The sequence below is a fragment of the Amblyomma mixtum genome, chromosome 7 (assembly GCF_055824585.1).
Source record: "Amblyomma mixtum isolate Tamu chromosome 7, ASM5582458v1, whole genome shotgun sequence".
NCBI lineage: Eukaryota > Metazoa > Arthropoda > Arachnida > Ixodida > Ixodidae > Amblyomma > Amblyomma mixtum.
Genome location: NC_143018.1, coordinates 23,877,124 through 23,901,025, shown reverse-complemented (window position 1 = coordinate 23,901,025; position 23,902 = coordinate 23,877,124). Strand labels below are relative to the sequence as shown.

Sequence of the window (23,902 nt, the reverse complement as noted above, 5' to 3'; positions counted from 1 at the left end):
CTTGTTGGGACAAGCGCTTTCGCATCGCTCAATTCTCGCGAACAGCCAGCTCATCCAACAAGATTCAAGAGTGTTCTCGGTTGTTCTAGGGCCGACAGATCCTTATTCATGAGAAATATGTCATACTGAAATACTCGCAATCAATGGCCGCTTTAAAATATTGCGCGCTTGCTGCCACAGTGGGGAGGTGGATACACGTTTTTGCTCTTTTTCGCATCCGTCTGATATCAGCAACGCTCTTTACCCGTGTTGCCGATTGGAGCCGGAGCTATGGTAGGAGGTACCTGCAGTATGCACAATTATTCTGGAATACAGACATTGGCATGCCTTCAGTGCATTGTGCGTAATATTTTGCGCTGATAGATTGATAAGAAACTTTGTGAAGAAACAATGCTAAAAAAAAATCACTACCACAAGCAGCTCACAGCGTGGTTCTCGTCGGTAGCGTGGCCGAGCGGTCTAAGGCGCTGGTTTAAGGCACCAGTCTCTTCGGGGGCGTGGGTTCGAATCCCACCGCTGCCAGGAAATTTTTTGCAGTTACTTACGTGTTTTTTTGTTTTTTTTTAGACAAGCGTTTCTTTCATAACGGGCGCAACTACAAGACGGCGAGAGGGCACTTTGGTGTCTTCTGGTGTGTCGTATCTGTCTTTTGCGCACATCTGTGTTGTTCCTCTTTCCCAGACGAAAATGTTTCCATTTCCCGCTCGATTGCGGCACCGAACCGAAAATCGACAATGGAACCGGAAATCATGTCTAGCTGGAATATTTCTTGATTCCAGCTAGAAGTTGAAATGGAAGTGCCCTTTCAGTCACTTCGGCTGGAAATGCAACTGGAAAAGTTCTTTGCCAGCTGGAAATGGTGCCTCCATGTCTCTTAGTGAACAAAGCATTGCAACTGCTTACAGTGCCAAGGGGAGGTGAGTAGTGGCAGGCGGGATCCCCAAAATGTCCTCGGTGTTTTTTAGGGTCTTGATGAGGTGCTGATTTAATAGCAGCAATAAGGGTGATGGAGTTCCATGAGTTGAGCGTTAACAGCTTATTTTTGAAAGGAAGCATGAGAAAAGACGGCCGCGAAAGAAAAACGAGGGCAGAGGTGTCTAAAATAATAATTTTATTAATGCTATAGCATTTTATTATAAAGAACAAAAACCTCAAAAAGAGACAGAACAGTGATAACACGGTGCTAACAGTGGAGTGCCGTACGTGGCTTATGTATGGATTGCATGCGCAATCTGGCAAACAACCGCAAAGTGAGGTTGCAGGCATGAGAAGACAATGAATGGAAAACAGATTACATGCGTGATTGATCCATATAAGCCATATGGTGTACCTTCAATACATGTTCACTTGTTAGTATTGCCCTGGTGTTGTCCCGTGTCTTTTTGTGGTTTTTGAACTATAGCATTGATAGGCTGTTGTCATGTGGTTTCCTGCATCTCCGTAATGAAATTCCCCAATTGGTCAATTCCCGATGACGTTATCAGCATCGCGTTACCTCGACTGATCAGTCAGAGAGCAGCGCGATATTTGAAATTCCCTGATTCGTCCAGAGATGCCACGTGACCATGCGACATCAACGCAAAGTGCCCACCATTGGCGAATTCATTCAAGTAGTATACATTTCTGTGTACATCATGTTGTTTTACATGGTGCTGAGTAGGTCCAGTTATAATTTCAGTTGCAGAGACCATACAATATTTTGGAAAAAAAAAAAAGGAAAGACAGCAGCGTTTGCCCCTCAGTCCTTTTATTCAATATTTTTTTCACACTTAACAGATATTTGACCTTCAATTTGATATTCGAAGCCATTTTTTTCCTTGATATTCGTTTTCGGAAACTTAAATATTCGCATCTAGAAGAGTGGCAATTGAATTGTGGTAAAAATTACAGGGCGGAAAAGTGCTTACTCCTCCTCCTCACATGACACGGTGTGTAACGGGAGTCCTCAGGTACTTATTTCGACCCGTTTTGAGATGTTGAATACTCCATATGTGTTATGCCTGTTTTATTCCCTTGGTCAGTAGGCATGCTACCTCTATGGCATCACTTTTCATAAAAATTAACAAAATGCAATGGCCACGCAGCGACCTAGGGGCCCAGTAAGGGCTGCATTGCCATGAAACGTCCTCCTCCTCGTCAGCGTCCAAATGAAGCGCTCGGCAGATTTTTATGCAGGCTGGAAATTTTTTAGGCAAGGGATGGTACCACGCGAAGTAGCCCCCCTACTGCTCTGGTGACACGCGCATGGCACCAGCCCTTGCACATTTTTTACTGCAAATCCTTGCCTCCTCTTAGCACTGTCAGAACCACCATCATGGTGTCAGTGACACCATGTGCAAGCTCTGTATAGTTGGGAGCCTGAAACTGGTGAAGTCTGCACCAGATTCAAGCAGCACCTGGTTTTTAGCATGAGCATCAAAAGTTTAGCTGCCACCACGCAAGTATTGCGGGGGCTGTCGCGCACGGGACAGAAGTACCTGGCAGGCCTTTCTAATGACTGTCGTGCGCAATGTGTGATGTCACGAGTACTATCGCAAAATCTCTCTTGGGCGCAATGATTGGATAAACTGATAAACCAGGGAATAAGTACACAGCTTCTATCACTCTATTTGTCCGAAGTCACCAAAAACAGGCTTGAATTTTTTTTTTTCGGCGGACACAGAGGAAATATTGAAGGGCGTGCATCTCGTGATGTCACAGAGAAGTCTGCCTGTATAAATCGCCCCAACTTGAGGCCACGAAACGGGAAAACTTGACTCATTTCTGGTGAAACGAAACGCCGTCTGGCTGCGAAATTCTATATAAAGTATCAAAGGGCTTCGGAGAACCTACCATGAAAGTTTCTGTCAAAACACATGGAGGCCAAAAAAGAAAGAAAAAAAAAAAGAGCTGCCCTCTCATACCATAAGATTTTCGTTTCATGTGGGGGAGGAGAGAGAGCCAAGATGGGTATATTCACATTGGGGAGGGTTGAAAGAGAGGAAATGTAGAATTCAACCATATTCATGGGGAAAAGAATTGAGTTAACCAGCCGGAATGTCCCCCTTTCCCTGCTGTGACTACGCTTCATAACAATGTAGCTTTTGGCCACTACTCAAATGGCCAAGGCATAAGCTACTTCAAAGTCACAGACCACTCACCACTAGTCAGGACACACTTCGATAAGTGCCGCACAGCTTCCGATAGCACATCTCTGTAAAGGCAGCTGCAGTGTATGAATTAAGTAGAGAGTGATCAATTCTGCATATATGGGCATTAACTCATTATCGCTATCCGAACACCAGAACTGAAGTGCTAGCGGACGTAATTTGCATTTGGCTTAGCTATGCAAATCGAAAGTCAGTTTTTTTTACCACTGCCTGTACTCATCTGTGACCCGTTTTCATCCGTCCACTGTGGCATGCACAGGTACAATGTAGTCACTGATGGTCGGTTTTAAATGGTCAAATATTGCTAAACGCCTTCCATTCTTACTCCTTCAGTGCTACGGCCATTTCTGGAAATGAGTGCTTTCATTGCAGAACTAATACCACTGGCCACATGCTTCAGTGCACCCTTGAACTGACTGTCTACAAAGTAGGAAGACATTATTCCTCCAGCCATACTGTAGATGTCCTTCCACTTACGCTACTTGCTCTTACCAAGATAATACCGCAGTCAAAAAATAATTGCAAAATAATCTGTAATGACTTTATTCACAAGCTATACTTGAGCGCTAATGCATCCGTAATATATAAAATATAACGTTTGATGTATACTTCCAACATGGCACAAACATCAGCGAAATAATTCCCTAAGTTGCCGCGCTTCTTCAGCCATCTCCTCGTTGGTCCTTTTTGGTTTGGTTTCATCTTTGTCATGTTCTTGAAGCTGCAAAAATAAAATGCGCAAGCCATGATTACAACAAGATCCACTTTTGTGCTCACCACAAAACTGACATGATGGAGGAAGCCTATAGGTTCAATCTGAACCAAATTTGGCTTTCTAAAGCAGTGGTGCTTGCAAATGTAGACCATCTGCTGACATTTTGAAATACAAGGGTGCGCCAGTTTATAATTATATTTAGTCCTCTCAATAAAGAGAATACATTTTAAGTATGGTTCAAGCATATTAATAATCACACTTCATGTTCAGCCTCTAGGCACTCTTCCCAAGCCTCAATTCACAACCACAACACAAAAATTTGGTGGGGCAGTTAAGCTCCACCTTTAACACCGCAGCTCAACGGGAACACGGCAGTGTGGTGGTGTCCCGTCTTTTCTTTGTCCTCGTATTAAGTTGCACTGAATGTAGCTGCCGTGAACTGCCAACCAGCCCAATCAGCCACACTCACAAGATACATATATATAAAGCCTTACTTTAACCAAACCGTTAGAACGCGCCTGCATGGCGTAGCGGTAGCGTGTCCGACTCGCAACCAGTGGGTCGAGGGTTCGATTCCTGTTTAAGCTACATAAGTGCGGTTATTCGGAATACAGCCATAAGTCTGGGCTGCCTCGTAGCAGCTTGAGAGGCGACGCTTGTAACGTGAGTCGTCATCTGCTTCGTGTTTATATGAGGGTGAGGAGGAAGACTGCAGCAAACAGCCCGTGCACCTGGCGCGTTGATCGCAATTGCGCCCATTGCAAAAATCTGATGGCCTTTGCCCTGCAGTGGGCGTAGTCAGGCTGATGATGATGATGAGCTGCTGGTGAGGCTGGCGCCATCTATGGAAGCCTCTTGTAACAGCCACCTTTTTGACCAATCTGGATTTTTCTGTCACGCCGATGGCAACATCGACACCAGCTTTTCTGCAACATGCAGCCCTTACGCTGTCGCATAAAATAACCACCACCTACTAAACAAACTTTTGCTGAGCATTCCTATTTAAAGATCGATAGTTACGGCAGGATGTTGACCGCAACCACTGTCTCTACTCTCAAAAACATTGTTCTGCACACATGCTTGCTATTTATTCTTTTTGCACATATAAAATATAAAACATCTTTGTGTCGTCAATATGATAGGTTGAGAATTAAACTACACTAACTAGCATCAGAAAGGAAGACTTAATGACCATGGCTCTTCAAAACAGGCACAAATGTGAATATCAGAGCTTTGCTGCACAAGTGTGATGCCAGCAATCATGAATTAATTGAATTTACTCCCTTCCTGCATGTAGTATTCAAAGACAGAGGGTTGCCACACACAGGACTACTTATACACAGCTTGAGCGTGCCAGTGCATACAACTGAAGCTCCAAAGCTGAGCTCACCTTGACGTAGATGTTGTCATTATGAGTGAAGTCGCCTGGTTTCCGTGGAAGCACATGGACGTGAATGTGTTCTATGGATCTCCCTGCATCTGGCCCGTCCTGAAGTTTGGAAATGCAAAGCATATACGCTACACTGATAAAGCACACTCACTGCCCATCAAGACCATAAGAGTGAAATCAGAAGGAGGACGACAGAGTTTAATTCCCACACCCAGGTGGCTGAGATACAATAGGCTAAAGAGTTAGAAAAAGATAGAGGACATTCCAGGAAGTGATTGAAAGGACTATGACAGCTGCAATACTATCAAAACAGAGTAGTATGGATTAGAGTAGGAGATGCGAGCGGATGATATCCTAGCTAAACTGGACTTGGGCAGGACATGTAATGAGTAGAACATATAACCGGTTGTCTATTGGAGCAAGGACACAAGACAGCAGTTTTGATTGGGAAAGAACTGGGTGCAGTGACTGGGCTCAGATTTCCCGTAAATTTTGTGGCAGCTATAATTGATGACTACTGGAGTTAACACAGAAGCGACTGGAGGTCCATGAAAGAGGCCTTCGTTTGGCAGTAAACTTAACTAGTCATGACAATGATGGCTATATTGGCAGTTCCTCTTATATAAAGCAGAGCAAAAAATTCAGGGGGCACTTTGGCTCTCTAAAGTGCTGCAAGGGGAAAGCCTTTCCTGGCACACTGTTCAGCACTGACTGCGAGACTGTTTGTGCTGTACTAGCGCTTTATTTGACAACACACTTTGACTACACATTACAACTACACACTTTGACTGCTTCTTTAGAACGACTCTCTCTTTGCTTCAATGAGTTCAGTTGTACCCATGGCTCTGTTCGCAGTAATGAGGTATGTAATGTGGTCACCCACGGACGCTCTACGCCCCCTGTCGGAGCAGACAACAGCTATTTTATGAGTTGTCGAGTGCTCCAAAAGGGGGCGTCAGGCATCCGTGGGTGACCTCATTACTTCGAATTGCGCACTCTGACATCATAACCATTTCGACCAACCGAAAAGCGTGACACCTCTGCTGACAACCTTCTGTCGACAACGATGAGGCATCAAAGGCTTTCGCCTTAAAAACAAATGCTGATTTCCTTAAGTGATCTCAAAATGTGGGACCACACCCTGAACATCCTTCCAGACTGCTATAATGAAATTTCATTGCCATACTCCATTCAACAACCATCAAAAGCATAGCTCTGGCTCTTTAAAGAAAAAAAAAGCCCAATAAAAGCTCACTACATTCCCTCATACAAACGCTTGACGAGTTTCAAGTGCCTTCATCTATGTACACCTGAGGCACAGTGAACCCTCACGCATCATTAGTTCTTCTACCAGAGACCAACTCTTCCCCTGTCATATGCAGCACGTGAAAACTAAGTAAAGATCATTGTAATTGTGAACTTTGCTACGGCTACCAAAAGCACTCAATTCACAGATAGACTTTGAGCAGACTGCATTATGTTGTTACGGGTGCGACAGTTCACTTGCCTGTATGGAGACAGTGGATGAACTGGCACCAAAGTGCTTCTCTACAGCCCGTTGCACTTTCTGGACAACCAGGAACAGGTCTTGAACTTCTTCGGTCGAGAGGTCACTCAGCCGAAGCGCAGGTCTGATAGGCGCTACCAAGACATCTGGTGTGACTTAGGTCAAGGAAGCAAGAACTGGATGAACAACGATGTAGTCAGAGTGCCATGAATGTATTTAGCCAGCATTGAAAAGAACAGAGAAAAGTGGTTACTTGAACTAAGATCAGTGTTTGTATAGTACATGTTGCAGACACTGAACAGTCCAGATATTATCATGATAAGCCTTCACTATATTGCGCATGGGCTGTCAGCAACAGCGTTAATTTTAACTAGGTAATAGCTAATAAAGCAGTGACTAGTTACCTTCTTCAAAGAAAAGAAGCGTGTCACATTAATGTGATGCTTGTTGCCAATACTCAAGCTATTAAACACATATGATACACCTGCTCTAATAACTGGCACAATTAATGTCAATCAGAGAGTCAGATACGCAACGTCATTAGTAACTGAGGCCCACAAATATTAGCTTGTTATGCACTGTAGCGTAAACTTCCCTTTGTCACCAATGCTCAAAAGATTAAGCTATCACGCAAGGAAGCTATTAAAGTTTCAATCCGGAGCTGGTGAAATTGCCGCTACATGCAAGTTAAAAAAAATGCCATAAAGTATCAGTCCAATTCACTGCCCGAGAGTAGGCATGACTGTAAAATGCTTTCAGCGGCCAACTCAAATAACTGCTCGCAAGCAAAAATTTTTATTATATGAGACACCATAGCTATACCGCGATTAAAGGACTATGGGCACCTCATTTTAGTTGCATGTTTTCTTCTCCGTAATGATGCAATAAACATTAGAATACATAGGCCAAGACACGGCATTTACCTATGACTGTTAAATAGCTTACATGTGTATTTCTTCTCTTATGCTGTCTCGGTTTGGGTTTCATCAACGGGATAACAGCTGTGACACCACGGGTGGCTTTATGTGATGTCTCAGTCCAGCCCTTGAATCAATTCTTAACACCACTTTAACAACGCCTGGAAGACAGATGATTAGTTTCAACATGAAGTGTGCTTGATTTTGCTAATGCCCTGAATGAAGCCCCCTAAAACATTTCATGCTTGAAGAGGCCCTGAAGCACCCTCCCCTGCTGTTTCCTACATTTTCTCCAATTTCCCATTCTCTTTCTCTGTGCCTTTTTGCTGGGCTCACTTTTAATAAGCCACAGCATGCAGAATGCCACAATTGGCTGATTCTCTAATACACGAGGATACAAAGAGAGTTCACTCGATGACACATGATAGTGTGGCACATGCTGCTTTTTGATGTACACAAACATGGGCTCCGCCCCAGGCATGTATGTATGCGTTGCTACTACTTCCAGCAAGCTAAGTTATACCAAAAGGAGAGGGAAAGCCCAAAAACAAAGAAATGCCAGAATCTATGGAAAGCAATATATGGCCTCTCCGAAATGCAACATTTCTTGTGCACGAAACACCACGGATGTCAGGAAATGAACAAGGTGTGTTAAGCTTAATAGGAAGCCCTTTCAAATACTATCACATAGAAAGAAACTCTAATCTCTAATTTTCAACTTAACAATATGGTGCTTGGGAGATAAATTTTCAAGGCATAAGGCATACGAGTCTCCGAATTGGATACACACAATCGGCTGTAGTGCAATGAGAAACAAAGAAACCCTGGTCAAAAGATATGAAAAAGATATGCATGTGTTTCACTTATCTTAGAAGAGAAACACTAAGTGCAACTAGAAAGTGAGCAACAACATCACATCATGCCACCACGGATACGTCCTGGAAGCACAGGCATTTTGTTGACAAAGGCCATGGACAGGGAAGACTTGTAGAAGATTTGCGGAGCCAGCAAGGTCACCTGGCCAAACTGGTACTCGTCCTTGTCCGGCAGCCCTGTTTAGGAAAAGCAGAACGAAAGGACAAGAGAGTGTAAGAGCGACTCATGAGAGAAGACAGACCCAGCCGCAGTGGCTCAGTGGTTACGGCGCTCGGCTGCTGGCCCGAAAGACGCGGGTTCGATCCTGGCCGCGGCGGCTGAACTTCGATGGAGGCAAAATTCTAGAGGCCCGTGTGCTGTGCGATGTCAGTGCACGTTAAAGAACCCCAGGTGGTCGAAATTTCCGGAGCCCTTCACTACGGCGTCCCTCATAGCCTGAGTCGCTTTGGGACGTTAAACCCCCATAACCCATAAACCATGAGAGAAGACAGTGAAATTTGAGAATAATATTACAACTGACAGTGGGCTAAGAACATATAAGACCCTGCTCACAGACTGCTGATGCGTGCATGTCCCACTAGGTGGCCAGGAAAAGTAATTTTGAAAAACAACAAAGAAAATACATGTATTTCGCCTTTGTACATGCTACAAATGTGTTGTAAACAGAATAAACATAGTATGAACTAGCTTGCAGAGCAGTGAGATTTGTTCAAACCTGCTTATCGAGAAGATTTATTGACTGGTAGTGCCCGTCAAACTAGCAAGATTTCTATGAAAGATTGGGTTTCTGTCAACACACACCTAAAGACTCTAGAGGCAATCTTATTAAAAACTGCCCACAGAGTGATGCATCTGAACAAAACTACACAAAATCCATGGCACTGTAAGATATTTGACCGCAAATAGCTAGCAACATTGTTGTTTTTAACATACTGTCACGCTGTGGTGACATTGCTGTGGACAATAGATGAGAAGACAGAAGTGATGCTGAAACCAATTCTTTTTTGTATTGACTGACTTGCACCCACAAAGAACTCAACTAATTGGTGGCAGTGATATCAGCAAATGTTCTTGGTTGTCATAGAAGAACAGGATCACCATCGCTGCACTCAATTTAAAGACAGCATCGAACAATTGTGATAAGGGAATGAAAGATCAACAGTCGCCTCAAACAACCCGGAAACAACACATGATTACGATTCTCTGAGACCACTTTGATCCCTTCTTGCCTAGCTAACAGTGATACGATCATGTGCCGCGGGCAATAAGCCAAACCAAGACAGATCAAGGCAAAAACAAGCAACGCTTTGCAGCGATTCTAAACTGTTTGTTATTTTACCATCACACCATGTTTATGTACTGAAGTCACCCATATCAATACATTAAAACTGAACTGAAATTTCACCCTGCTTGCAAAATGTTCTCTTCTCCTTTGTGATTACCCATAAAAATGAGCACATCTTTACACATATTGTGACCTCTTCTCCAGATGACAATAATGGTTCGAGTTCTTGTACCTCTTAAAGCTCGTGTTGATGTGCAGAGACAATTACTGCTATCCATGGTGCAGCGATTTGGTGCCAATTATATTTACCACGGCAGATGAGCTCTTGGCAGTTTTAACTGATGTCGACAATGGCAGCAATCAAACTGCCCAGCAAAATGTCTTGTGTGAAATTCGAGGCGAAAAAGATAGACTACATGAAAGAGCTAGCATATACGTATTTCAAACAGCACAGCACCATGTGACTCTGACACAATGTCTGAACATCACTTGCCATTTCCTTTGGAGCTCCAACATGGCGAGAGGTTCCCGTAGAGGTCGGTTCTCCGATGGTTCCAGACAGGTATGGCACGTCGCACTTTTGCAATCAGTTCATGGTTGATCTCAGCCAGTGCGATGCCAATCGTGTCTGAACACTGAGCCACAACACATCCCCATGGGTCGACCACCTAGAAGATAAAAAAAAGCAAAGCATGCCCACACTGTGCGTTTTACTGAATGCGTTACAGCAGCTGAAACATTAGAAGCCATTGCGTTCAGGCAGAGTCACTAGGGAAAGTAAATTAATTCTATGCTTAGTTACATTGACAGAGTGTCTTCAGTACCACACCGTACAAAAAGCACCAGAAGTGTTCCACACTCCACAAAAAGGGCTCAAAGCAGCAGCTGACATGAGCCACCTCTGGATGTATGACCCTCGGAAATAACGCAAGTATGAGAGCCACCAGGAATAGACTGCCACTGCAGCAGTGCAAAGTTCACATGGCAGAGGAATGAGAAGAGAAAGAGGTTGAATAGTGACAGCGCGAAACAGAAAAAAAAAAATGAATACATCGCATTTGACACGAGATGCCAACATAGGAACAAGATTGCAGACAAAACAGCAAAGGTGACAGGCAGGAATGAAAATTTGATGTACTGCAAAGGATGAAAGAGGGCCACACATATGTAAGCAATAAGAGCAGAGCAAACAGGCATGAGGTAGTTATGACATTAATTCCCTTTCAGATGCACCGAGATGAATATCTTAACTATTTCTTCTTCGTTCCTTACTCATGCACTTGTTGTGTTTGCTTCCAATAGCAACACGTGTAATAAACAGGCAAAAAAAAAATGACAGAAGGGCTGAAGAGGTCGTGATAAATGCACCAAATCCGTGGTACTACATCGAGTCTGCCTTATTGCTGGCTATGAGTTTCGTATACAGATTCAGAAGTACTAGTGTGTCTAGGTTAGAAGGAAAGTTCCACTCATCATCATTTATTACCCTGCTGAAAATTTTCAGCACCTTTTTTTGAATCAACACAGGAGCGAATTCCGCCCAAGAGTAACCAATTGTAGCATGGCATAGAATGGGAGCCGTTAGCAGCAAATGGGCACCCACAAATAAACAGAAGAAAAGCGCATAAATTAAGTGCTTGCCCTCTGGACATGTGTTCGTTAACTTTGTGCCCACGCACATTCGTGCTCACGGCTTTCTGGAATGTCAGCTGTTTGAAGTGACTGACAATTTTTCATGTGGTGGCACTTGACGTCACCCTTATCAGGACAGCTGCCACAGCCGATATTATTTTCATTTTCTGCAATTTCAGGCATGCCATGCAAAGGTCATAAATACTGCAGTTTCCTTCTCATGGCCTTTCCCTAAGTTACTCACGGTGTGCGAGTGAAATATGGAACTTGTCTTCATCAAGTACAGCTGAGATTAAAGTGCAGAACTCACTTGCATTTAGAACCAGAAACAATTATACTTGTTCAAAACAATACTGATGGATTCCTGCAGGTGGCATGCGACTAAATGCTCAAAACTGCAACCAGGCCTCATTTGTAACATGAATCACCATCCTTCCATATCGTACTTGTGTAAGCAATATCACCTACGTACTGGAAGTTGCCTGAGTTAGATACAGCACTTCATACGGTTGCTTTTTTACAGAAAATAAGTGCCAGTTCATAAAAGTTTGCTATTACCCAGTAGAACACAAGCTCTGAGAGGCGGTTGCAATATTAACCTTTTAAGGAGTATAGACACCTAGGCTTGGTGGCATGCTTCCTTCTTCGCATTGATGTGCTAAGCATCACTATACATGGATCACCATGCAATATGGCCACTAAATAACTTATAATCACATTGTTCTCTCATGCTGTTTCAGTTTTGGTTTCAACAGTTCTCCGAAGTTCTGTATAGGTCGCATAAGCCATGAAAAAACTGCGATATAATCACTGCTTGTTCATTCGTTGTCGTTTTGACTTTCGAGGCAGGCTGGCTTTAGCGTTGTAGTGAAACAAAATGACAAAGCAGTGATTTTATCAGACCTTTTTCATGCCTCACACGTCCTATACACAACTTTGATGCCATTGTTCGGCTGTTGAAACCGAAATTAAAACAGCACGAGAGGGAAATTCGATTATAAACTATCTAGCGGTCATTGGCGAATAGCACGTGGTAATCCATGTACACTAAGATGTCTTTAGCATCGTTAAAAAGGAAGAAACACAAACCCAAAAGTTAGCTTTCTATACTCTTTCAAGAAGGAAGACATACACTGAAGCGCCAGTAAAAGCTGCACCTTGTGCAATGTTTATGATGCAATGCATAATGCACCAATGCATTTATTTATTTACACAATACTGCTAGCCTCTAGGTGAGGCTGTAAGCAGGAGCAGGAGAAGAAAAAAAAAACATAAGTGACATGCGCAAAACAAATCAAGGCACAACAAGCTGCTTTCACAACAAATGAGATGCACTCACGAGCAAAAATAGATGATGCAAAGTTGCGTGCAGAAACACAAAGCAATCGCAAGAACACTCCGTAATCATCAGTTACAATTTGACACCATGCATAAATGCTTCAGTAGTAGGGCATTCTACAATGCCGGCCGGAAGCCGGTTCCACTCACGGACAGTTTTCGGGAAAAAAGAGTTAGCGAAGGTTTGAGTGTGACAGGAATAATCTAAGTTTTTTGCTATGATCCGATCAGGTGGTTCGTCGGTGTACAGGCTCTATGTAATCGTGTTTTCGGATACCTAGTTTATCATGAAACAGCAAGTGCATGTATTTTAGTCGATCGTACTGACGCCGTTTTTGTAAATTGTCTAAACCTGCTTTTTTTACTAGAGCACTCGCGGAAGTGCGCCAGCTATATGATCGGTATATAAACCTAGCTGGTTTATTTTGCACAGATTCGAGCTTGTCTATGTTGCCACGATTGTGCGGGTCCCAAACAATTGTTGCAAAGTAGCAAACAATGTAGCAAAGGTACATAAAAAGGGAGGTACGAAAATTTCTTTATATCTAGGAAGCTCACCAATGCATGCCCATACGAGGCCCTTTTGGGATTGTGTTGCCCAACTTGTGCAGCAGACACAACGTAGCACTGGTTCTCAATGGCCCTGGTTCGCATCATTGCCTACAACCACAGAACAAGAGGAAAGAAACTGTAGCTATGAGCACAGGTAAAACAGTTTGTATCAGGCCGCCCTTTCAGTACTCAGGCAGCAGTAATCATCAGAGTACATCACGCAGTTCTCTTCAGGTTGCGTCACTTTTAAATGTACTTTTTTTTTGTCTACTTGAACATGAAACCACCTGCTACATAAAAAATGTGGATAGTCTCCTCTGATTAATTTGAAACTAAATAAAAGTGCACTCTTTCATGATTAGATTTGCAAGTGACCACTTAGTACTTCTTTAACAGCTTTGGTTTGCTCATATGTTTTGCAATGCTAGCTGCTTGGCATTAATTCGTTTGAAGTGTCCGTTTTGGTTACTTTTTGAAGGGAAAAGCTTCACTTCAACACTGCGCTTCACGTGAGCTGCGCTTCAGTCAACACTGCGCTTCGTGTGAGCCGGAGGCCAGATTTGCCACTTCTGTGCATGCGCAAAACTGAGCGATGTCACGCACAACGCAGGTGGCCGCCGCCGCCGCTGCGCGCTACTGCACATGTGCACCGCCGCTTCTCCTCCTAGCCACCGTTTGACCTTTCGCCGCAGCCGTGCACAATGCATATTTGAAAGGAGGGGTATATAAGGCACGCTTGCCTATACAACAGGCGCAGACACTCGCCATGGAAGGAGAAGAAGCAACAGTCGGACGGCGCAGAAACACCAATCCAGAAGTGGTCGCTTGGGAGTTGGCTGAAAAGCAGCAAAAGCTTTTCGCTTAACCAGGCTTAACCTTAGCTAAGACACAGCCAATTTTTTAGTTGCGTATTTCTTCCTGCAACAAATACCTAGTCATATTTACAGCTGTACTTATACTATTATCAAATATTGGTTGTATCACATATATATTATATATAATGTATATCTAAGTAGCAGCAACAAAACTTTTGCCGTTCTCTGCTTTGTTTCCATAGCGCCGCAGCATGCTAGCTGTCTCGTTCCTCCATGACGGCTGTAAATGGCACAACGCGAGGGACAAACATAACGTTGCTGTATAGGTTCCCAGACTTTCACGTTTGTTTTCCCTGTGCCACTCGTGCCTCCATTGGCCAAGCATGACCACAAGGTTGAAAAAGCATCCACGCATTGCAGAGAAGCCAACTCCTCTGTGTCGTTTAGCGTTTGACTGCTGCTGACAGTATACCTACTCTTCTCGTGCTTTGCGGCATTTAATTCTGTTTGAGTGCACATGTTCACTGAAAACGATGTTTTCTTATGAAAGACATGCAATTTTATGCAAGTGTTCGTCAATAGTAAAAGAAAAAAAAAAACTTGTCACTTGCAGCGTTTGCAACAGATGGCGCCACTCATCCACATGAAAAGAATTTTGTTCGTAACTCATGGAGATAGGTTTTGGTGCAGCCAATGCATTATTAACAAGCAGTGTCATTCACTGCAACAGTATTTTGGCTAAAATAACACAAGTTCGGCCCAAAAACTAATGGAGTGAGCCTGCACTCGCTCTAATTGCTGCACCAAGTCCCCCTCCTGCATGAGAGAGTTGCTTTCCCTCATAACTTACACGCTTTGGGACAGCAATATGGCAGACCTAAGCGCAACTCTGGGAATTGATACGGCAACTCCGGACAAGAAAAAAATTCAAATGCTGTACCCTGCAACAATAATGTTTGAAGATGTTACCGTCAGTGCCAAATACTCCAATGGAACAGTGAAATTAGACGTACAAAGAGTACACTCCCAAGCAAAAAAAAAAAACAGTATGTTCAGGCAGCCCAAAAATGCCGAAAAATAATATATTGCAGCCTTCCCATCAAGCATGATAGGCTCAAATCAGGTGCAATTAAAAACGAATATACCCAAGGAAGGGAAAAGGGGGATTTGGTACACTCATGCAAAAGAAATTCGGCACATCGTTCGGCAAGAATGCTTTCAACGCATGTAAAATGTGCAGAATATGGAAACCCACCTCCCAGTGAGCCATTCCTGTGGGCACTGTGAACGCCGAAGGATAAGTCAGGATCTCGGCACCCATTTTGGTGAGGCTGAGGGAGAATTCGGGAAACCTGAGGTCATAGCAGTGGGGATGGTACGGTCAAGGACATTGCAGCGTTGGCTAATAGCTTTCGGGGAGCCGATTTCCAAAATGTTCCTCCTCACTTGAAAATTTTCACTGCATTCACTACAATGCATAAACATTTGCTGTATTGTAAAGTCTTATTACACAGACTGCAGCACTTTCTGCTTCCCTAGTCATAACGAAGACGTACTTATCGACCACACATAAGAGACAGATATCAACAGAAATGCAGGTACAGTCAAGTCCACTTATAACAATACTGGTTATAACAATATATTGGATATAACAATGGTCGGTCATGGCACCATCAGCTTTGCCATGTGTTCTATGGTAAAATAAACTGCTTATAGCAATGATGTCAAGGCACATTATTGGTTATAACAATTAAATCTGGTAATTAAGTGTCAACCATTACGGAAAAAGAAAAGAAATGCTACAACCACACCAGCAAAACCATGCTTACAACACAAAAGCGTGCATGTGTGGGGCCGACCAATGGACTAAGCTGGCGCAGCAACGCCACGAAAGCAAAAGAGGCAGGTGTCATCGCGTCAGGAGAGCTGCTGCATTGCTGCATTGGCTACGCACGCCATGCGTACCCCTAATCAGTCAGTGCAGCGCGCGTGCATGCAGCCAGCGCGGTTTTTCTCTTGTCAGCTGTCACCGCACCCTTGGTTCTGCATGCTTCTTGAATTTCCCATAAGAATAGCTTCCAAAAAGCCGGCTTGATTCCTGTGACGTGGAGGTGCGCGAAGCTCCCGGTGGCGCAGTGATGGCGGTGCTTTGGTCATCGGTGAACGGTGAACATTGTTCCGGTTCCCTGAAGTTCAAATTAACGAGCTTTTACAGGCGTTAGAACAATCAAACCCCTCTGGGTATTTACTGTCAATAAATGCTCTGAAGTTTGTCATCCTTTCTTTTTTTTCGGCACAACCCTGTTATAATAATTATTGGTTATAACAATGGTATTTCCATGGCACTTGAATATTGTTATAAGTGGGCTTGATATTGTCAGTGGACCAACTCGTATCAAGCTTGGAGAGGAACGCATGCAAGTTTAGAAGGAGATGCACTTCGGTTAAAAGAATAACATGCTACATATCATACGGTCACACTGGAGCTGATGAGATCATTTTTGATTTTAAGTCGCTCAATTAGGATTTTAAGTTGCTAGGAGCAGGGCAGGCTACCCAAGTCCCGGAGAAGATTTTGATCACTAAATGTATGCAATGCTTGTTCTTGGCAGCGGAGGCATATTCCCACTGCAAAGCATAGTACAACTAGATGCAGTTAGCAGTGGGAGGAGCCTTTTAAACGCAGCACCAGAGCTCTTGAGGTTAGCATATAGAGAAGGTTGAAACCTTGGTTTAAATCTTTGTCACTGCTGGAACTCCGCATGTTTTGAAGAGGTAATTTGTTTCCCTTGCGAAACCTAAGTATTCCGCATTCTGGCTTGGGCAACATTATCATCATCATCAGCCTGAGTGCGCCCACTGCAGGGCAAAGGCCTCCCCCATGTCTCCCCAATTAACCCTGGGCAACATACCCTGCCCTTAAAGGGGAGTGTGCTAGAAGACAGCTCAGTCCCTTTTTACTCCTATTAGGCTAATACCCCAGTCAAGCGCGCAAAATGAAGTGCACTTATGGGGAGAGCACTTAAGCCTAATCGGTGCACTTTACACTATGCGGTGCTAAACGGGAAAGCAAAGTGCGCCCATAGATACGAAAATGGCAGTTGGCTAAAAACAAAATTTTTTGAAATGGCGATCTAAGCGTAACCTTCAGAATTATGCTCATTTAGAGCAGTAGAGCACATAAAAATGAACATAACCTATAATTTTGGGCCACAACCATTTGTTTTATGGTAATAGAGTAGAGACCCAAGACAAGCTCCTAGCATATCCAGAATCCGGACAACAAACATGGCAGACTAAAGCATTAATGATGTGTTGTTTTGCTGGTCGCAATCATTAAACCACTGCACAAATAAAAAATATATAACACAGGTAAAATCAACTTGTATGTGCAGTTCGTTATATATTACGTTTTGTGCCCAAGAAATTACTGGCATCGAGGCTGCATACTCTGTCCTCAAAGTGTGCTCTGTGAACGTGCTCCGACCTGAGTGCACACTATGGCGACTGCACTTTTTGCAAGTGATGCACTTTGTAAATACACTTTAATTTGTGCCCTTGACAGGCTATAATTTATAATTTATGTTTAGAGTGTACAATAACTTAACGTGCCACTAAAGTTTATAAAAAATAGTTGAAGTACTGCTTTATGCTTTGCTGTTATTAACGACCACTGCACAAGTGTTGTCACTGTCTGCATCACTGGCCATACATAGCATAACACAGCATAATACACCACCAGCAGTCCACTAGTACTAATTCACTGTGCCTTTCAATCGCATCCACAAAGAAAGCAGCTGAAAGCAGCTTGAGGTACTGTAAGCAGCATAGGGCCAAGCAGGATATGTATCAAAAATGCATATATGTTCCCAGATAGAAAGTTGAAAATTACAAAATCCCATTCACTACATGTGATCAAAAGAATATGACATTTAAGACTCACTAGACTCGAATTCAGAAAGCTTAATTTGAAAAGGACTTGAACTTCTACTCCGTAATGCAAAACCAATCTTTCCATGTGGCCCCACAGTGCAAAAAGAAAATTTTTAAAGCAGGTGGCCTGGTTGGTCCGTACAGCTTTTAGCCACTGTTTGCAACTCCTCCTCCATCTACCACAAGTAACTTCTACAGTATAATTTTCGATTGCTCCTTTTCTCTTTGAATTAAAAGAACAAAGCAAAAGAAAGGATATGATTCCAAGGCCAACTTTTCCGGCAGGTGTCGCAACAGGTGTTGGAATCTTTGTCCCAGCAATTGTGTAATCTGATTCCCTACTCCTGACTGTTCCGACGTCAACATCGAATAGATGGACTTTGCTGTAGGTTCCCACTGTGTCTCCTGCACTGTTGATGACCACATGCGTGTTGTAAATACGGCTGCTGGATTCATTTGGATCCTGCAAAGGTGTTTTCAAGGATGCAACATTAATTTTCTCGCCTTGGGCACATTAGCGCTGGTAACTCGTTTGAAGAAAAGTGACACTGCAAGCAGCTTACTTTGAACAAGTGGGAAAAGCGTGGATTCACGTGCAATTTTATCAAGCCGAACTATCTTGCCGATTTTACCACACCAAAATATCAACACATTCACCAGAAACTACTCATGGTTCCTCCATATCCACTTTCACAAACATATGCTGTAGACGTAGTAGCATCACTAAACAGCCATGGCATTCACTCAATACCAGATCACTTTTACATAACTAGTGACACTCAATCTGTGACAACCTGCAATAACAAACATCAATAATTATTCTTATGCACGTGAAATTTTGTGCCAAACAGAGGCCTACCTTGGCTAAACAAGAATCTTCAGCAAAGATGAGCGCTGTTATAGTCAATAATAAGCAGACATATGAGTCATCAAAAATAGTTCAAAGCCCACCTTAACATGAACGCTGCCCAATGACAACCAAACGCCAAGCTTCTTCGCAAGTTCTTTGTACTTGGTGACAATGGGACCATCTAATGGCTCAGCCAATTCATATGCCTGAGCCTTCTTTTCTGCTATAAAGTCGACTGCTTCTGGTAGAAAAACCATCTGCAGATATAAAGAAAAAGGAATGAAGATGACTTTCACTCGAGTGTATCAGACAAAGCATACGTCACCAGCTAATTGTCCTATGCCATTTGCCCTGCAGCAGCTTTATCACATTTGATGGCAGTTATGTAATGCTAACTACGACACAAGAAATCGTCTAGACCAACACCCGCCGGTCTGTGATAGACAGCCATGGCACACTGGTCTAAAACTACAGACATATACACATATTTGACTCATTGTATCAGTCTAGTTGTATCGGTTTCCCTATTGGTCTAATACGAATTTAGAAACAGCCTATACAATAAAAGTTTCTAGATTAAATTTTATTGCTTTGTTTGCTAAGGATATGACTAATTGCTCCGACATATGTTATTAACGCACAGATTGATGGCGCTCTGGTAACTAGTCATGATGCACCGACGGAATTGAGGTGTACGCATTTACAAGGGAGCGAACAAGCAAATATCCCGTAAAAACGTTCAGCCTGTCTCGTAAAAGAATGCAGCGAATGACGGACGGCTCTTTGCAGCAACAGAGCTCTCACCTTGGCTCCCCTCGTCTGAGCCTTGTGGATGAGTCCAGAGCACGTTTCAAAGTTAGCCGCCTTGTCAGACGAGGATGTCACTTGGCACACGGCGATGAGGTTGCCGTTCGAAGAGCTCGTGCTGAACATCTTGCGCACGGAGGGGCCCAGCACCGATCTCGTGAACAGCTCGTGAAACTTCGCTCGTGCGGTGCTAGATATGGCGACCAAAGCTGGTTGGGAAACGGAAAGCATATGCAGTTGGACCAACGACGTACTGTACGATGCCCGGAAATGACTAGAAACACGGCGACACGGCTGCCAGCAGCGATCCCGAGCGATGTTTTGCTTTTAGGAGCAATCGGATGAATGCACTTCAGTGCGATAGCAGCTGCGAGAGCCTGATCACAAATGTAGAAAAGAAAAAGATGTTTCAATAACGACACTGAATCCGCCACTGAAATCAACATACCCATGATCGCAGAAACAAGCTCGGTGGCTTCTGCGGCAAGCAACGTTATGTTTCGACGATAAAAATATTAGTTGGTTTCGGGTACGACCGGTGCATTTTGCAGTTCAGAAGAATCCTAGGGACATCTACTAGCAAAAGTACGCACTTCAACACCACGTGACACTCGTGCGCTAACTCGTAAAAAAAGAGTTTCACCTTACACCTACACCATAGCCTCCTACACCTACACCTACACAAAATGTGTAGTGCTTAAAAAATTATCAAAATAAGAGTAACAGAAGATTAAAACCCTAACATTTGTTTTTAGGAAATTATATTTTTATGGCGCGAAGTTTAAAGCGAAGTTTGCCAAGTATGGGAGCAGAGCACGCTGGCAGCGTTGGCAGTCTTCTATAAGTGCGACAGAATTATGCGGGAGGAGTACTCACCGTTTTAACCATGGTGTAAACATTGATGGTTCATTCGTGCAAGGAGTAGTAGCCAGTAGACATTCCAGTGAAAAGCGATAGCAAACGAAGGAACATCCTGAGAAAAAAAAAATATATATCTATGGTAAAAAATCGCTGCGTAGTGAGACGAGCGAAAAACTAGCTCTGTTAAGCATGGTTAGATATGGTTTAGCTTTGATTAAATTCTATTACATGTCAATGTTTTAGCTTGGGACTTCCCTAATTAAAGTGTAGACAGTCCTCTGATCCGCGATTTAGTTTGCCACGTTTCAATGTCGGCGAGAACTTGTAGAAGGCCAGGTCTAGCGCTGTGTGCTTTCTTATTCGCCACACGCGTATGTCTGGCTCTTTTTTGCCAGTCCATTCTGACGCCTTTCCATATTGCAAAGATCACCACGCGCGCGCGAGTCATGACGTCAGAGCCAAGCCTCCGCTCCTCCTAGTTTGAAGGTCAAATTTCATAGCCACATGACCTCCAGTAGAGCTTTCGCTCCAAAATAAAAAGCGGCCGCAAAGGAACGCTGCGTGCTTAGCTGCCTGGAAAATTTGATGGGGGACGCGACGGCAATAAAGTCTGCTTATAAAATGAAATTTCACGTTTTCCAGAGGGCCTTATTTTAGCACATCTTCTACGCTCTTTGAACATACCAGGAGCAGAACTCCGCGTTGAAACACGGGGCTATTCCAACACCCTCTAGATGGTGTTGGCTATTCCCCACGGCCACTTAGAGGAGATTAACCAACGGCGACGCCCTGCAGCATTGGTTTCTAGACATGGCAGTTTGGATGCCGCAGGTGGCGTGACAATCTGCTACCCTCTAGGGTGCCTTAAAGCCCCTCAATCATTGAGGGGCTTTAGGGTGCCTCGATGCGCGCCGCCCCCTACATCGACCCTACCAACCTCTGGTTCCGTGGCGACACCAAAGGTCATCTTCTGTGGTCACATGGATTGTGCTGACTCCTAAAATAAAGAAAAGACTTATAAAATTTAATTTGAGACAAAACTTTGATGCCTAGAAATAGTACTGGATGCACTCATGTGTCAAAGAAGTGAGAAGGCTGATTTTTGCGAAAATATTTTGAATTATGACTAAATGAGCCAACTCCAAAACTACGATGTCACCATGCTCGAAAGAAATGCCGGATTGTGCATTTATTTCAGCACAGCATAGAAATACACCAGAGATGCAGATTAGGATCAGGTGTTCACGACAAAACCACGACTGAGGAAGTACAGGACCGGGGGACATGGGCTGGGCACCATATGAGGTGCGGGAAGTGCAAAGTAAAATATTGTAGAATGTTACGTGACATCCTACCTCGACATCAAGGCTGAAGAGAGACACACTAGACTCCCTAATCCGTAGGACTGCCCATGACCGCCTCGACCGAGCGACTGCTTGGACTCGATTGGGAAGGCAGTGCGACCGAGACAGACAGGATGACCCTTGCAAAAGTGGGACTCAAGCCAGACAGAGGGATTCAAACAAAAATCGAAAGCAGTAGGGAAAGCAGGAATGCCTTGGCAGTACCCCCTTCCCTCGAAACATGCACCCAAATTTAACTTAGAAAGAAGGGCAAACGAGCCAAAGCTCTACAGAGGAGGTTCGAATTATGGAAGCAAAGGAAGTCGCCTATGTTGATGTGCTGAGAGCCAGTACAGGTGCAGCAGTAGCTTCGGTGGTTGATGGCCGAAGGGCGCCAGTATCCGTGGCAGCTATCAGAGGCCGCAAGAGAGAGACTGCCGAGGAAGTTGCGATAGTGCTTGCTTGCGTAGGAGTGGAAGCCAAGTTCACAATTAGTGACAGAAAAACTGCCCTCCAAAAATTTCAAAAGGGGAGAATATCAGCAAAAGTGGCCAAAATCCTTACCCAAAGAATGCTGAATAGGAAAATTTAGTTAATTTGGACACCTGCACACTACCATCCCTGGTAACGAGGCGGCTCACGAGCTAGCCCGAGCTCTCTACTGCCGGGTAGCCAACGAGCCCTCTGCACACTGGGCATACGACGAGTGTCTACAAAATTATGGGGAAATAATCAACCATTACGAATTGGGACATAGACTGGTACCCCCCCCCCTCAGATGATGGCCTAAATAACAGAGAAGCTTGGAGGCGGCTCCGAACTAATAACTTCATGAATATTTGGGCATGCACACAATCTGCAGGGGTAGGAAAATATATAGTAAGTAGAGAAGCCTGGGAGACCCTGCTGCAAAGTGCGGATCCTAGCACACAGCGACGCACCATCCATCTGGCGGAAAAGGCGGCAACAAGCCAAGGGCTGCCTGCCAGCCTCTAATCTGCGGGCACACGACTCCCCGTCTTCCCAGGGCTGCGTGCCGGGGGTGGGTAGGGAGGTGCCCCTTTTCTGATGCAAATAAAAGCTGTTTCAATCAATCAATCAAAATATTGTATGAAGAACGCCTGAGGAAACTGGATGAAAAGAGATGCGCAGTTAAAATATACTTGTACAGAAAGAGCGTCGCTTCGAATGGAAGGTATACTACTAGAAAGTATTTCAAGCAAGTACATTACAGAATTTATGGTTACCTCCCCACAAAAAGGAATTTGGTAAGCAAGATATGCCCCAAGCATCCCTACTTCTCGTTTAAAATCTGAAGAAATTACGTTGCTTATTGTGCAAGCTCTTAACATCAGTTTCAAACGGCACAGTTGTACTGAAAACATTGATCTAGCAATACAAGACTACTTTCAAAGCTGAACTCTGATTTGTTAAGTGTACCAATTACACTGATTTAGTAATACGCAAAGCTCTCAATGCTGAGCTCAAATGTACAAAGTTCCAAACGAGATCTCAAGACACTCATGCCATTTGCAGAGTGGCAAGCAGCACAGAGGCAAAGGTTTTCAGTCTGTTAACAACCATAGTACTTATTGGTCACTGGGTGGAACTGAAAATTGGCCCTACTCCATGCTATAATAAATGCTATGCTATAATAAATGGCCATGCTATAATAAATTTATGTTAATGACACCTTTGCTACATATCGCACTAAATCAGAAGAGCAGTGGTCATTTTAGGAGCTCTCTTCCCAACCTTCCAGCAGTTTCAAGAGCCAAACAGCATAACTGGTATGGATAAAAATCAGTCACAAGCAATGTTTGCATTCATAAAGTCCTGTGTCATTGCTTTCTGAGGCCAAATTTTTTGTGTGATGGCAAATGGTCCCCAGGCATGAGGATTTACTGCAAGCTTAGATACCTGTCAGAGCTA

General features: G+C 43.8%; 1 protein-coding gene and 1 non-coding gene across 4 annotated transcripts; one reads left to right on the top strand and one right to left on the bottom strand.

Moving 5' to 3' along the window:
- Positions 1 to 440: 440 nt before the first annotated feature.
- On the top strand, positions 441 to 522 carry TRNAL-AAG (transfer RNA leucine (anticodon AAG)). The gene has a single exon. It is a non-coding gene; the product is annotated as a tRNA-Leu (tRNA).
- A 3,143-nt stretch (positions 523 to 3,665) lies between these two features.
- On the bottom strand, positions 3,666 to 21,441 carry NitFhit (ntrilase and fragile histidine triad fusion protein NitFhit). Of its 3 annotated transcripts, none has more exons than XM_089551974.1 (11): positions 20,643 to 21,441; positions 19,764 to 19,975; positions 19,061 to 19,216; positions 18,370 to 18,572; positions 15,432 to 15,543; positions 13,368 to 13,469; positions 10,333 to 10,507; positions 8,614 to 8,730; positions 6,762 to 6,907; positions 5,255 to 5,353; positions 3,666 to 3,870 (listed from the first exon to the last, which is right to left on the bottom strand). In XM_089551974.1, the coding sequence occupies exons 2-11, from the start codon at positions 19,890 to 19,892 to the stop codon at positions 3,778 to 3,780; spliced, it is 1,332 nt and encodes a 443-aa protein (XP_089408100.1). In that variant the 5' UTR covers positions 19,893 to 19,975; positions 20,643 to 21,441; the 3' UTR covers positions 3,666 to 3,777. The 3 variants fall into 3 exon arrangements, with proteins under 3 accessions (XP_089408100.1, XP_089408099.1, XP_089408098.1); XM_089551973.1 differs by lacking the exon at positions 20,643 to 21,441 and adding an exon at positions 20,215 to 20,390; XM_089551972.1 differs by lacking the exon at positions 20,643 to 21,441 and having other exon boundaries at positions 19,764 to 20,202.
- Positions 21,442 to 23,902: the final 2,461 nt, after the last annotated feature.